The following is a 16565-nucleotide window of genomic DNA, read 5'->3' as shown; positions in this document are numbered from 1 at the left end:
TCGCTAGCCAATCACAGTCCTGAATTTGCAAAGTCAGCCAATCACATTACAGTTAGTGGTGATGACACTAGCTGTAATGTGATTGGCTGACTTTGCAAAAGTATCGATTTGCATTAACAATGGAAGGGTTAGGGGGTATACAAATCTTTTGGTCGGTGTCCAAAACTCACTTATAGGGGGCGGCTACACCGCCCCAAAAAAATACTTTTTGTTTTGACCCCAAAATATCACTTACCCTACCTTTAAGTAACAAATGTTAGTACTTTTTCCACCACTTGTACCAAGTCAGTTTGCAGTTTTACATCCTGCACCGTATGACGGTGGGATCTGTAATTTCAGTCGCGCGACACCGTCGTACGACGAAGCACGCAAACCAGGCTTTACTTCCGTTTTTCTTGCCAACACCGGTATAAAATAGAACTGTGTGTGGATAGGGTGATTCACTCGCTCCGCTCATTGTCCAGATCAGCCATCGCTCATATTTCCCCCGCGTCCCATTGGCCAGAAGTCATGGGCATAGGCGGACGTTATCGGCGTGGCACACTGTAAGGGGCGGGGCTTTAAGGGTCGGGCAGGAAAAGAAAAAGGAAGGCGAGGAGGCATCTTCTCATCTCACACGAAAACGGTAAACGAAAACATTCTTATACCACCTCTCTCATCGTGGTCGGTGCCGTTCTGCTCTGTGGTTTATGCGTCAAGTCACCCAATAAAGACACACAGTGAATTAAGCTCTTCAAGTTGACAGTGTGGCCGACTTTATAAGCGGGCCGCTGACCCCCGTAAACTAAGCAAAGAGGCTAGCTAAGTTAGCTCGCTAGCAGTGTTGCCATGTCCGCTTGTTTTTCTGTAAAGTTGCTTGTATTAGTGGTTGCGTTTTTTTGGGCTTGTTTCTAACGTGTAGTTGCTTATTTGGGCTTGTTTCCAAATGTTGTAATTATTATTTAAACTAGTGGTCCTCAAATACTTTCATGTCACGAACCCCCAAATGAATATGTAGCCTGTTTGTCAGAATGTTTCAAAACATATTCCACAATTTATTTCAAGATTTGTTTTTGAAAACAGCAGATCTACAAGCGACGCGTCGTGAGCTTGTAGATCGTCTATTTTCAAATAGCCAATGCATATGGAGTTAAAGTGCTCGTGTGGCCTATATTCCCTTCTTTTTGGCTTGTTTTCAGAGACCTGTTTAGTGGTTGCTTATTTCTCTCGCAGAATCTGGCAATACTGCTCGCTAACTGTGTTAGCTTTGATGATGACGGGAGGGGAACTGTCTGTCTGAGCGACGACAACACTGCTAAACATGTAGCATGTGAAGTTATTTAACCAAGACTCACTCCAAACGTAGACCGGTCCACACACTTTGACTAGAACAACATCAGATGATGTTGGCAGGTGTAGCCTCAACATCAAAGTTGACATGTTGTCATGTTAATGAACAGTTGGGCAGGTCAAGTGTTCTGCTGGTGTTGTAATCACAGCGAGACGTCCACAAAACTGACATCTGAGCCCGTCTCGATGGATCGTATCATTTTTAGCCTTCCAAAGAAACATGACAGCAGTAACGGGCGAAGCCTCCTAGCTGCATTTTCAGGCTAAAGCAGCGTCTGTTATGCTGAATGTGTCACGAACTGCCGACCGGGCTTGACTGCAGTTGACGTTGATTAGAAGAACGCCATGGGAATCTTATCATATGAGATCTATTCAGATCGAAAGCATAAATTAGTTGTATAACAACTATTTAGTGTTATTAGTAGTTATGTATAGTTTCCTTTGTTGAAGTTGTGGGTCTTAAAAGTGACAGATGTTGGCATCCTACAGCCTTATCAGTAGAGATTTTGACTACAAGACTCCCAGTCCCATATTCCTGAAATTCATTTTTAAAAGGCAGTTTGTATTAGTAAATTAAAATGCCATTGGATTTGCAGCCAGGCCCCAATTATACATTGGAAATAAGTTTCAAACGTTGATTAGCCATGGTTGTTAAAGGAAATGGCCTGTAAACATGTCACTTCAGTCATGGTGATGGATTGTCAGCTGACACTGACCAGTAGTATCCCACTGCATCATGTAAGCCCTGATACATCATGGCATTAAGTCATATTGGCTATAGATAACCTGACTGCCTTGATAGCTAGTAACTTTCTTCAAGAATGTGTGACTCCAGGCTTTAAGTGACTGTAATGTGTTTGTCACCTGTGGATTAAGGTAAATGAGGTTCTGGGAGAACAGAATACTCATAATTACACTAGAAGCCACCCCAAAGCTGTTCAATCCCATTCTGATCTGTGATGTCATATTCAAATAGTTTTCTAAGTGGGGTTGTATCATATGGCTATCATTTGCTGTATATCACTGCATAGTGCATAGTCAGTGCTGTTTTGACAGTTTCAGGCTTTTAGTGCCCACTCACTATTCGAACTGTTATATATTTGTACCTGACTTGTGATAATGATTTGAGACCATGGGTAACACATGGGACGAGTCTGTAGTTTACATTTTTGTTTCAAATCTTTTTTATTGTGAAGCACAGGGTAGGATTATATATTTCTGTTCATATACATGGATTGCTTCCTTTTTCATTTACAAAAATAAACAGACATATACACAAAATAGACAGGTAACATGAAAGAATACACTCAATGTAGTTTACATTTTTGTGCTAATAATTATACTGAGGAAAACCAGAAACATTCGTCCAAAAACTGAACTCTTGACAGATCTGCTTAACTATTTGGAATGTGCATTGTGTGTCTACGCTTGAGTGATGTAAAACTATTCGTCTCACAGTCTTTCTGATACAGACTAACCATACACTCCCTACACTGGCTAATTGTCTATCATGGTCAGTCCAGTACCGACCTGAGAGCTCTTGATTGATTGTGTGATGCATTACTGTCTTAACTCTGAGATATTTGCTTTCAGATGGCTGCAATCCGTAAGAAACTTGTGATCGTTGGTGATGGTGCTTGTGGAAAGACATGTCTTCTCATAGTGTTCAGCAAGGACCAGTTCCCTGAGGTCTATGTGCCCACAGTGTTTGAAAATTATGTGGCAGACATCGAGGTGGATAGTAAACAGGTAAGCTAGTGAACATCCTTGGCACAACTTAGATTAAAAAAATGTAATGATCAAATGTAAACCTCCAAGCTTAACAACCTCTGATTTACATTTGAGATGCTGTCTATTTCAATTTTGTATTCTTAATCTGAATTCATCTTGAGGCCGGTCATTGTCTTATAAACGCAATAATGCAAAGTCCATTGTGACCATCTAAACCAGTGGTTCTCAACCTGGGGGTCGCGACCCCCAGGGGGGTCGCCAAATAATTTGGGGGGGTCACCAGATTTTTTGGTGAATTTGAAAAAAAAAACAAAAAAAAAAACTTTTTTTTTTAACAAAATATTTTTTTATGCTATCATTAATTCATGTTTTATCAGTTAATTTACTCAATTTACCCACTTTTTGCAAAAATGTTTTGATAATAAACAATTATCAAATAACCTATTATAATTACGGGACCGCGCACGTGCACGCGGGGGGTCGCGGGAAATAATATCATTATTTTGGGGGTCGCGGCCTGAAAAGGTTGAGAACCCCTGATCTAAACTAAATCCTGACCTAAGTTTTCTGAAAAACTTCAAACATTTATTTGAAAATTACAACAAATGTATTCTGCTACATACTGTACATAGCAACAAGAACCGCAAAAGGGGTTACCGTCCTGAAAGGTATAGTTAAAAATAGGGGTCCCCGCCCCAAATTAAGCGGTGTTTTCACTACAGTGCCAGTATTTTACCTGCAAAACAATTAGCATAACTTGCTGGAATGGCAATGACAGAGATCGTTTTCACATGCCCTCCTTGGCAGCAAAAGTGCTTTATTGCCTGATAAGCGGCCCTTTTCATTTGTTTATTTTCTAACAGTATTCGTCGGTATAGTACTTTATACTCGTGCGAGAGGTGACTGTAAGCACGCAAGACTTTAACTTTAATCCATCTAGTTAAATTAATGTTCTTGATTAGCAACTGTTTCAGTACCTCCCGCATGTTTGTCTTTTGCACCAGAAAAAAAAGAAATCTATCCACACACACCCCCATTGCTGTGAGTTTTCTTTGAAAACAAGGCAGGTGCACTGACAGCAAGACATTGAGGCTCGTGAGGGGTGCCTGAGCAATCCGATAGGCGAGCGAGTGCCCACACCGAGCACGCTGTCTGCGAGTCGGCAAGATGTGTGGACAGAATTGTTTCATCACCTGTTCACAAATTGCACACGTTAGCAGGCTAGCTCGCTAACTACATAATGTAAACAGACTGGCTACAAGTGTGCACACGCCACTTCCACCCAGTTAAAGGGAAGGACGGTGTGGCCAGTGAAAACAATGGAAAACTCTTGCAAAAGGCATACACACGTTCCCTCCCACCCCCAAGAGAGCAGCCCGTTAATTAGTGCATTAGTTAGTTCACACTATAGCTATAAAGACATAGTTACTATAAAAAAAAATCGTTGTAACTCAAGTGAATGGCATAGTCCACACCACATCTATAACAACGACAATGGTGAACAATATAGTTATTGTTATAGTGTGTGGTGTTAACGGCCCTTAAACCTTGATATTTATTAAGATTGTCTTTAAGGTGCTGTAAGTGATATTTTGTGGTTAAAAAGATAGTTGAAGGTGAAGCTCTATATTCCCACAGGAATCATCAATATAGAGTGTTTGTTCATAATGGGTCTCCCCCGTCTCTCAAGCAAATACATTTTCAGGTGGGTTGCCAATTTCATCCAGTCAGGAGAGTACCAATTTATCAGCTTCAATTTTATCGTGTTCCAATTTTGCCTGCTCAGTTTTTTTTCTCCATCACTTCCAATTTCTCTTGTTTACCCTGTAACCTGCATGAGTTCTCTCTCATGATTGGATAAAATTGATATCCTGAACTGAAAATGTATTTTCACTTTACGAAAGAGCTGGAGAGATGGGTAGACCCTGTTACTGAAAACAAACTCTATAGCAATCTTTATTAAAGAATGTAGAGCTATTTAACACTTTTAATTGTAACCAAATAATATCAAAACATTACTATCTGCAGGCTTCTGTTTGTTGCAGTGTGCCTGCTTTTCTTCTGTGATAGTTCAATGAATGTGCACCGAAGCAAAGCAGCGCCTGTGCCAGAGCCTGCTCTGTTGCTAGGCATATATACACACCTTAGCAACTACTGTAAAACTGTACCTTTGATAACAGAGGACAGACAGATCAGAGAATAAGTCAGCTTCATGAAATGCCAGACCGTCAGTGTAAATAAGAAGTACACCTTCCTGGTTAACCACAGGAGATCTATACTGGGACCCCTCCCGTTTCCCCTCCACATCACTAAACATCTTCCTCGAAAATAGCCAAGCTCATAGCGCATTGCAACACTTTTTGCAACTTCATTATTTAAGGCCTTTCTTCTTGTTATATAGTCTGTGATAAACCAGCAAGGATGGATACCTAGTGGGGTTGACTATCTCCCACCAATTGTATAATATATGTGTATGCCCAGCAGAGAAAAATAATCTATGATTTCTATTGATTTGGTTAGTGATCTTGTTTACTTAGAATTGCATCCACTCTGAAATTTACAGAGGGGATACCCCAAAGTCTAAACATGAGATACAATTTGTTGAAGCCATACTGCAATCTAGATGCATTCAGTGTCTGTCAGAGGAGTCACTACTGTATTAAACGAGTGATCTGTTCGTAGGTTGAGCTGGCTCTGTGGGACACAGCCGGTCAGGAGGACTATGACAGACTACGGCCTCTCTCCTATCCAGACACGGACGTCATCCTCATGTGCTTCTCCATCGACAGCCCAGACAGTTTAGGTGAGACCTCGATCGTAGAGATCCTTCTTTCTGTCCCATGTTTTGGTCTTTTTTTCTCCATCCTTTTTTATGTCTGGAGAGCCTGACCTTATACCTTGTGTTTCAACACAGAGAATATCCCAGAGAAGTGGACTCCCGAGGTCAAGCACTTCTGTCCCAACGTGCCTATCATTCTCGTGGGAAACAAGAAGGACCTGCGAAATGATGAGCACACACGTCGCGAACTAGCAAAGATGAAACAGGTCTGTATCCTATATCCGTGGTTTGGTGTCCAGCCATGTCCTAACCTTATTTGCCCAGGGCAAGGGGAGCAATAAAAAGACTTAAGAGGGTGATATCTGAAAATCCCATTGGATTGATAAGTGATGACCCCAGGGGCTGATACGACAGTAGGTGGCCAATCAGTGCAAGTTAAAGTGCCACCGTGCAGTTAAAGGCAGGGTAAGTGATTTTCTTTGGTTAAAATAAGTGTTAAATAGCTCTATATTCTGATAGTACTCATTGCTATAGAGTGTTTGTTCAGTAAAAGGAGTCTCATTGTCTCTCCAGATCTTTATTAAACAGAAAATTCATTTTCGTTTCAGTTTCATTTCCAATTTTATCCAATCAGGATAGAGAACTCAATCAGGATATAGATTAAACAAGTGAAATTGGAAGTGACGACACTAAGAAATGAGCAGGCAAAATTTGAACTGGAACACTAGAAAATGAAGCTTGAAAATGGGTACTTTCTCCTGATTGGCTGAGATTTTGACACCTACCGGAAAATGTATTTTCTGTTTATTAAAGAGCTGGAGAGACCGGGAGACTCCTGTTACTGAACAAACACTCTATAGCAATGATTACTATCAGAATATAGTGCTTTAACCTTTTAATAAAATACTTTTTGTTTTAACCAAAAAATATCACTTACCCTACCTTATAGTGTCACTGTGGAAGAAACTCAACATGGCCACCATGGTTATTGTGTTGATCAAATGGTATTTTATCCTGTTCTTTAAAGCTATGGGTATTTATAAACAAATTATCAGGCCATCACCTGGCCATTTGTGGTTGCCCGTAGTTAGTTAACCTTATGCAATGGTGAGAGTTATACACAACGGCTGGATAGCCGGAACGTTTGTTAATTTCTAAGGCAAAACTCATTAATCTTGTCACTCGTGTGACCTTTCACTTGCCAAATGTTTGTTTTAAGGAGCAGGTAACAAAAAGTTTCTAAATGGATGGCTTGCCATATTTAAGCAATCCTAATCACACTATGTCCATGACAATTTACCATGGAGCTTTTTTAATTACAGGAGGACATCCTCTGACAATCCCTCCATTACTTTTTTAAACCTGTGAGAATGTCCACTCCACCACTTGATGTTTTATCCTTATTCCTCCATTTCAATACTTATATGTAGCTTATTGTATATTAAGTTGTTGGCCTTAACGGCTTATACCATTTCATGTACACAGTAATAAAGGCATTATTGTTTGAAAACATTTTTGTTACTTGATCTGGTAAAACAGGAACCAGTGAAGCCAGAAGAGGGACGGGACATGGCCAACCGCATCAATGCCTTCGGTTATTTGGAGTGCTCAGCCAAGACGAAAGATGGCGTGAGGGAAGTATTTGAGATGGCTACTAGGGCGGCGCTGCAGGCCAAGAAACGAAACAAGAAGAACGCCTGCGTTTTGCTATAGAGAGCTTGGGAGAGACGGGAGTGGGAGGGACGGGAAGATTGAACCAGGCCAAGCAAAAATCATACGCCCCTTCACAGCAGGGTGGAAGGATTTCACATGGGATAAAAAATATAGCAAACCAGGCCAAAAGAAATAGAGATTGGAGGTCAAATATGATAAAAGGGAGTATACACATTTAGGGCCAAGATGATTGCTGTCAGCTGTCAAGTGATGAAAATTGTGCAGTTAAGATTTCCAATTAGGTCCTCAACTAAGAGAAGGTTAAGAGTAAAAATACATCTCTCACTTAAGCTTTTCAAAGTGTGGTGGTGCCCTTAACTAGGCCTGCCTGTTCTCTGAAGAGAATATGACAAAGATTGATATTCTCTATGGTTCTAAACCTCAGCATTATTGCTCTGGTAGAGACAAGTTTGGAAAGAGATATGTGGCATCATTGCATCCAAAATGATGCGTGCTTGCCGAACTCTGTCAGTGACCTCCATGGCTTGCAGTGTGTCTGTCTGTGCTTGTCTTCTCTGTGCAGCCATTCCGTAGGTGTTTTTCTTTTCTTCGTGTTGCCTATGGATAGATAGACTAACCTATCTTCATGTGGACCAGCTCTTTTATGAACCAATGGTCCAACATTATAGTTCATTTGATACAAGCAATTTTGATTTATTTAAATAGCTAAATGTTTTTATTTGCCTTTGACTATAAATACATATTAAATGCATACTTGGATAACAAGACTAACAGATTTTTTTTAGTGTTTTATATAAGCTTGTTCATGTATTGTATTAATTTTACTTAAGAATTTGGTTGATCATTAGTTTGGGCTTTCTAGTCAGTATAATGATATTCACTTGATGTGGCCTGTCAGACACACTGTCAGGGTTTGAGAGGGGATATGGTTTTGTATACGGTTGGGTATTAATACTTTTACAAATTGGCATATTCCCCTTTCAGAATAGTTTTTTTGCCTGCATGCCAGGCTGTTATTGGGAGTGATTTTTTTATTTTATTTTTATTGTTGACCCATTTCTGGCATTCCCACCACTCCATTCATCACATCTCAAATACCCCCCCCCCCCTTTTTTTTTCTCTTGTACTGTATGTTTTAACTTTTTGTGACATTCTACTGGCTTAGTATTCCGTATTAGTTGTGCATATTTTGCTAAATCAACATAAAACAGACAAAAAGTTCAATGCTTGAAAATAAACTCTTGAAAAGAAAATGATGTCAAATTATCATCTGCAAAATGCAAGCAACTCCTGAAAGAGCTTGGGTATGTGAGGCAGAATGTGTTTTGTATACAAATTCACCCTCATGTTTCTTCAGTTCTCTTTTCAATGTACTCTAAAGGAAATAAATTGTTATAGGGAATGACCAAATGTATTATTGCTCACTTGCTCCTTTTTTAATACTCAAATTTCAGTCTGCATGTCATTATTTACAAGTCATGTACTGTATTTCTGATTCACTGGTAGAGAAGTGAGTGACAGACCATGTATTACACAGCATAGACCATAGTTTCAGATGTAGTGTGGACGTTTCCCAATGTCATTTTAGGGACTATAGTGTTTGATGGAGTCCTGCTATGAATTCCTGGTAAAATGGCTCTGAAATGAAAGGCATGAGAGAATGTTATTTCAACAAGTGCTCTGCTTCATCACATAATACATATACTGTATACACACACACACACACACACACACACACACACACACACACACACACACACACACACACACACACACACACACACACAGTGTTGAACATACCTGTGTCTGGCTCAACAAATGAGTGTCTGATAAGGAAATCTAAGACGACCATGGCACAGTTGGGTTTGAAGTCATCGGTGACCAACAGTTTTTTTACCTGAAAATGAGAACTTTAACTGCAATCATCACATAAACAACTTTGTACATGAGAGATACAAAGCATTATGAAAGCAGGGCTATTAGATGTCTGTTGGTGTGATGAACTGATGAATCTTCCAACCAGACTTGGCTCTTGGTAGAACTAACATTATAGGCCGATACATTTATTTTTTACTAACTGTATTTGGCTGTAATAGGTTTGTATTACTGGTAATGTCACAAATCAAGCTATTTGTGAACACAACCCTCAATTATGTTTTAAACAAATCAATGATTGGGCATTTAATGGTGTATTGTAGGCAACACAGCTGAACAAAATAATGTAAGAGTCTTTTTTAAGATGTTTCTTATATAAACTCTAAACACTGTTAGAAAAAGACCCACTAACCTCATGTATGGGCAAGAGGTAAAAATCTTGCACTTCCCCGTCCCCTATCCTGGGCTTGAAGTCAGGAGGAAGTTCTAAGTCAAAGACAAACTGGCTCTCTGGGAACACGCCCTCCTCATCTTCATAGGTATAGCTGGAAAATAGGTGTTTGATTAACCACTTGAACCCCAGCACCCCTATTCTGGGGGGAACATTCACCATAAATAGCCAATCTAAAAGTAGGAGGATGCAAATAACTTGTGCTTAGTTTAACCATTGAACCATTTTTTAAATGCTTTGAAATCATGTTGCTACTTGGCTCTGGCAGGAATCAATTTACCTTACAGTGCTCACAGGGCGGGCCTTCTCAGCAATGTATGCAGGTATACATGCTTCCTCCTCACATTCTTTGACAAGGGTGTGTTTGATGCTGATACCTGCAGCCAGACCACCTGCCGCCTTAAACAATACAGCAGTATATCCATGTAAGAATTAAATTATCTACCACTATAGATACTATTAACCAAGTAAACCCTATATACCTAATTGACTGAGGAGTCGGACCCACAGGAGTCAATACTTGGTCCTCTCCTTTTTTTCCCTATAGACCAAATCTCTTTGCCTAAAATAGCCAATCTATAAGTCAACGCTTTACAATGTGATGTGAGCTTGTAAATCTATTTCCTCCGAATGAACGCCTATTATGACATGCCCAGAATAGGGACGCTAGTGCTTAAGTCCCTTTTCTGTACCGACTATGGCTGAGTTTAAATGTCCAGTTTATCATCACTGAACATAACAAGTGTTTTTCATGCATCAGGGTGTAGCTATTATGTTGTTAGGTGTACTCTATTGTAGGCTGAGTAAAGCACAATGCACACTCACCAAGTTGTCCAGTAGCCCCGGGTAGGTCTGCTTAGTGGGAGAGCGCCTCGCCAACCACATCCTCACCTCCCCACTTTCATCCCGACAGTACCCGTTTATGTGGACTCCGTAACGCTTCACTCCGAAAAGACCTGCATAAGAGGTCATTTCTGCTTTGTTAGTGACCAGTTAATAGTGGAGAATGACAGGAAGCAGACAAGCAGAGGCAATGACATGTAACAGGAAGGGAATTGGAACCCAAGCCCAGACATCACAGTCAGTTCTATGCCTAAGGAGTGCCAACACTCACTGACGGATCCACTTGCATTACCATTATTGTTGGCTTATGCAAAGCTTCTGGTGACCAAGGGAGGGCGTGCCAGTAGCTGATGGAATAGAATGTCGACCACGTAATTGCAACATCCCTGTTCAATTCCAATCACAGACCTGTGTTGGATGTCATTCCCCCTATCTGCGCCCAGCTTCCTGTCTCTCTATCTAAAATACATATTTTAATCAAGCTTAATATGCTGTATGTTGAGTGCATGTCGATACTGTCACTGACTTTGTACCAAAACCTACTTGTGGCTGATCTTTCCATGCACATCAGAGGAGCGTTGCAGAACTTTTCCATTACCTGATATTTCTGAAAGAAGATAATGTTACACGTGTGTGCATGTATGGAAATACTGTCTAGAAACCATGGCGGTATAGTGAGAAACAGGTGTGTGTGGGTGTGAAGCATGACACATCACTGAAAAGGTAATTTATGCTTGTTCAGGGGTCCTCACCTCATCTCGCCATCCCTTCAGAACTGTCAGAGTGCTGTCTTGCCTAAGGGTTTGAAGGACCGTGTCGATGGCCTCAGACCTACTCCCATAAGAGTCTAGAGTATGGCACAGTGAAATGGCACCGCTGTGTGGTGGATTGAAAACTTCAGGAAAACGAGCCAAAATGGAAGCAACTTTGGGTGGGATCCAGCCAACTTGTTCTCCAGCCACCTCGAATCTAAAGCAACTTGCACGGCTTGAGCCTGTGGGAAAGGGCAACCACATTAGATTGCATGGTTCACGGTGTTTATTGTCACATACATACAACTGATAGTAGGGCTGTGTCTGTGTACAATATTTACAAAATCATATATCATTATATATAATATATATATGCTTTTTTCTTTTTACCAAATACCTCAATATCTACATTGTGACCATATTGCTGGGATTACTATTGGTGATTTCACAAAATATTTGTGATACAAAATAATCAGTAATGCCTATATAATAACTGTGTAAAGGTAAAAATAAAATGCAGCTATAACAGTCAGGTATGTTCAGATCACATAACTTTACTGTAATCTCGTCTTAACCACTTTTTCATGTGTTCCCACATTTTTCTTATCCTCAGCTATTTGTCTTCCTTGTTATGACTTTATATATTTGAAGCTTTTTAGTTTGTTTTAACCTTGATGTCTTGTCAATTGTCATGCTGTACAGCACTTTGGTCGGCCTTTGGTTAAATACAATTGACTTGACTTAACCAGGAAAATACATATCAGACTAATCTTATTTCACAATATGAATATAATATCGATATATAGTGCAGTATTGCCCAGCCCTAGCTTATAGCGGCCGGGGTAGCCCTAGAATGGCTGATATTCCACTCAGCCATTCTAGAGCTACATTATAGGCATTGCAATATGCACGTTGTACTTTCAAGCTTACTCGACGACACTGTGGATAACAATAAAATAAAATGAGTCACAGTCAGTCACAATTCATCGTGTTTAAATTCAAGCTAATGAATCCTATGATGAAATCAACATTCCCTGCTCCCACGGCCACGGGGCACATGATCCAATAGTTAACATGCAAGCTGTCTTGTGCATGTTGTTACCTGGTGAATAAAAGTTATTCATTCGGCGAAGTAGCTGCAGCATTTTATCAGACCAGGTAGTGTTTGCCATTTGCCCAAAAGTGAAGGAAAGTCTGGTCCATCAGATTTACTCGAGTTCAAACTGTGGTTGGGACGAGCTAAATATTAATAAATGCTCTGATACTCTGGCATATTTTTCTATATCAGAAAAACTAAGTGTGTACCATATTTGCGTACTGTAGTGGCTACTCCATTTTTCACCACGGAGGTGCGCATGCGTACCAACAAAGCGGTAGACACTGACAGGAAGTCAGGAACCCAGGATCCGGGAAAAGACCGTGTGCACGTGCTGCATGTTTACATAGACGGGTTTCCGAGCGACGTCATCACAGAGCAGAATGCGCAATCTGCGCATGCCTGGGGGTGGAAGGCGCGTTCGAAAATACAGCCCTGAGCGGCAGTGAGCGCACTGGCCAATACAAACTAATAGCCGAGTGTGCTCCGGTGCGTAATTTCCAAACGCACCCATAGGCTTCCCCCCGCAGCTGCGCGGTCATATTCCTCTCAATGTTTACTAACAGGAAACCTGTCTATATGAAGGCTAGATGACTCACCCGCGCTGCTGGCCAATGGAGAACGACGTTGCCACATGGCGGCCATCTTGCAACAGGCATTCATAACATTATGTCTATGATGCATGTACTATTGAAATAACCATAGCGTGCTCAATTTTCATCCGATTTTCAAACGGTTTGGTTTGTTGTAAACACCAAAGACGTAGTTATGATACTGCACACTTAATGTTATTTTCATATAAAATCCATGATTATAATTATAAGCATGCAGTATCATAACTACATATTTGGTGTTTACAACAAACCAAACCGTTTGAAAATCGGATGAAAATTGAGCATGCTATGGTTATTTCAATAGTACATGCACCATAGACATAATGTTATGAATGACTGTTGCAAGATGGCCGCGGTTGAGCTACGCTTGCGACGCCCCATTGAGCCATCTAGCCTTTCTTATATATATCTATGCATGTTTATGCAAATTACCGGATACAGTAGGCGGGCTCTCGACCAGATCTGAGTCCTGAGCAGTAAATAGACCAGGTTGAAATAAACCTAGCCTCTACGGAACCTCTCCCTCCGCTCCGAGATGAGGTTCCTCGTTTCTCGGTGCCGTTTTAGCTGGACATTGTCGCACATTTTCCACTTAACATGTTTCTTACCCCTTTCTGCACATCGTATCCAAAAAGTAAAGGTTTTCTGCCATGCTCTCAGATGTTTTAAGTTCTAGCGCACAATAAAAGCTATCCAACGAGTTGAAAAAAGTATTTAATTCGCCTCTGTCCTCATCCGGTTACATGTTTTTAAGACATTGCGCAAGAGTTGCGCCCGTAGAGATAACATTACTGATTCCCCTACTGGTCAAATGTTGAATTGCATCTCCTAATGCCAAAAAATATTATGGAACCGGCTGAAGACAGAGGCGAATTAAATACTTTTTTCAACTCGTTGGATAGCTTTTATTGTGCGCTAGAACTTCAAACATCTGAGAGCATGGCAGAAAACCTTTACTTTTTGGATACGATGTGCAGAAAGGGGTAAGATACATACACAAGGTAAAGTGGAAAATGTGCTACAATGTCCTGCTAAAACGGCACCGAGAAACGAGGAACCTCATCTCGGAGCTATACAGCGGAGGGGGAGGTTCAGTCGGAGCTAAAATAAACCATGCTTATGCACTCCATTGAATAAATAAATGAATGATACATACATGCATGCATGCATCTCCGCTATCTCAGTTTGAGAAATCAGCAGGAATCGGCTTCCCTGATTGGCCAACCCAACCTAGCCTTGTAAGTCCCCCACCCCCCAGAAAGGCAATGCGATTTCCGGGGGAGGGGTTTACGAGGCTAAACCCAACCCATCGGCTTCGTGGAATGGCTATGCATCGTGTGACGTTTGTGCTGCTGTACCAATATAAGTTGTAGCACACGCGTAATATGACCATTCTTTGGTCTGGTCTGTGAAATGTTTCGCTGGATAGTGCATCTGAAAGGAGGACCAAAGAGAGCCGATCTTGTTGCTGTGGCAGTGGGGAACAAGGAGTACTCCTTTGGAGGGTACTACTGTCCATGGGAGAATTCCCTGTATATGTTCAACATGGGTCAGATTGAGGTGCATGTCTTCAACACATTGTCTTTGCGCTGGATGAAGTTGCCCCCAGTGATAACTAGAAACGCAGACCGTCCCCTTGAGGTTCCAGCCATGCGCTTGGGTCACACAGCTATGCTGATAGAAGATATCATTTACATCTGGGGAGGGGAAACATCCATAGAGGAGTACTGCAACGTGCTTTATGCATTTGATGTCAACACCCACAGATGGTTCAAGCCCAAGATTTCTGGGACTGTTCCAGGGGCGAGGCGTGACCACTCAGCATGTGTCTTGGGGAAGGTCATGTATATCTTTGGAGGATCCAATGAGCTTACTGGATACACTAATGACATCCACAATTTGGACACAGCAACAATGGTCTGGTGTTTAATTAACACCAGAGGTTCTCTAACACCTGTTTCATCACGTCACTCTGCCACCATCATTGGGGCAAAGATGTTTGTATTTGGGGGCAGAGGTGACCGGGACGAGGACTACTACAACATCAGAGTGTTTGACACAGAGACCAACTGCTGGCTGTGCAAGCCTTCTGAACAGCCACTTCCAGAAGGACGCATGTGTCATTCAGCCTTTGCCTACAATGGAGAGCTGTACATATTTGGTGGCTACAACTTTCTTCCTGTTTCTTACTTACGGAAATTAAATGATCTGTGGAAATTCAATCCAGAGACCTTCTCCTGGAAGAAGATTGAGCCCAAGGGGAAAGGCCCGTATTCATGGCAGTCTAGTATGTGTTGTTGCAGAGTGGGAGATCATATCCTCTTTGGAGGATACACACGTGATGACCTGTACATCTTAGACTTAAGTCCTAGTCTGAAGACATTATGCAAGCTAGCAGTTATTCAGTACGGTCTTGAGCAGTGGGAACTCCCACACGACATCAGGTGGGAACTGGCAGCCATGACTTCCAACAGTAACAGAAAAAATGGCAGAGAACAAGTTCCAGGCAATGGAACCGAAGATTGGAACCAGATTGCAAAGAAAGCAGAGTAATGTGCTCAGTGATACCCACCAAGAACTAAGCAGTATCATACAGTAAAAGAGAACTCTACTACCAACTGAACAGTGCTAGGGCAGACATGGGCTGCAAAGGAGATGTCTAAGATCTCTAAGAATAGAATCTTTGATCTCCATCAGGAATTAATGTAGAAACAAAGAGCTTTGTGTGAAGGAATCGGCAGTTATGGAAGAGGACTTCAGGAAACATGTTTGTAAAGGAGAAGACCTGGGTGGGAGAGGAAAATTACCACAAAGGTGGAGACCTTTGTATTTTTTTACTTTTTTTTTTGCCAAGCAAATAGGCTACGTTTCAAAAGCTCTCACACTCTAACATCCCTTACTTTCATCGTAGTTTGTACAGGACACAGGAAATAGGCTACAATAGTGTGACAGTAAGCGTGCTGCGTGAGATCAATCCTGTTGAAGCAAGTAACTCTCCCACCCCAAGGACGTAGACAACCAGTTATAGATGCTATATTCGTGCCCAAATAAGCTCTGGTGTCTCCTTAGCCATGAATTCTATCACATCTGCAGCAACCATGTTTGACATGGAGTTCCTTATACTGTGGCTGAGCAACTGCAGCTATGCTACATGTTTTTAACAAATTTAACGTGGCTTTTATTGTGTTTATTAATACTAGATGTCCTCACATCTAGGCCCGGTCCGAGGTTGGTCCAGACAGCACTGGCCTAGTCACTGCACACGCGTCATGTGAAGTCCGGCCCCTCTGGCCTCTCCTCTCCTCTCGGCTCCTCTCCTCTCCTCCCTCCCCGCTTTGCTTTGCGGCCCTAACCTCTAGTCCCAACCTCCCAACCTCCCAACCTCGTTCATGTGATAAAGAGGTCAGACTTCCTGTATCTG

General features: G+C 41.5%; 3 protein-coding genes across 3 annotated transcripts; 2 read left to right on the top strand and 1 right to left on the bottom strand.

Moving 5' to 3' along the window:
- The first annotated feature begins 564 nt into the window (after positions 1-564).
- On the top strand, positions 565-8927 carry rhoaa (ras homolog gene family, member Aa). Its single transcript, XM_084068541.1, has 5 exons — positions 565-625; positions 2923-3078; positions 5743-5863; positions 5975-6105; positions 7379-8927. Exons 2-5 carry the CDS (start codon positions 2923-2925, stop codon positions 7550-7552), a joined length of 582 nt encoding a protein of 193 aa, XP_083924667.1. The 5' UTR covers positions 565-625; the 3' UTR covers positions 7553-8927.
- Positions 8928-8955: 28 nt separating this feature from the next.
- tpk2 (thiamin pyrophosphokinase 2) lies at positions 8956-12778 on the bottom strand. The gene is made up of 8 exons (XM_084068539.1): positions 12537-12778; positions 11435-11676; positions 11226-11289; positions 10665-10795; positions 10120-10238; positions 9801-9933; positions 9314-9410; positions 8956-9151 (listed from the first exon to the last, which is right to left on the bottom strand). Exons 1-8 carry the CDS (start codon positions 12604-12606, stop codon positions 9105-9107), a joined length of 903 nt encoding a protein of 300 aa, XP_083924665.1. The 5' UTR covers positions 12607-12778; the 3' UTR covers positions 8956-9104.
- Positions 12779-14557: 1779 nt separating this feature from the next.
- LOC311054156 (kelch domain-containing protein 3-like) lies at positions 14558-15697 on the top strand (the record flags this gene model as incomplete). The annotated part of the gene is made up of 1 exon (XM_084070035.1): positions 14558-15697. One exon carries the CDS (start codon positions 14558-14560, stop codon positions 15695-15697), a length of 1140 nt encoding a protein of 379 aa, XP_083926161.1.
- Positions 15698-16565: the final 868 nt, after the last annotated feature.

This window comes from Gymnoscopelus microlampas, assembly GCF_963454915.1.
Source record: "Gymnoscopelus microlampas genome assembly, chromosome: 10".
NCBI classification, from domain to species: Eukaryota; Metazoa; Chordata; class Actinopteri; order Myctophiformes; family Myctophidae; genus Gymnoscopelus; species Gymnoscopelus microlampas.
Note: the sequence above shows the minus strand (reverse complement) of the source record. Positions and strands in the feature narration are given on the sequence as shown.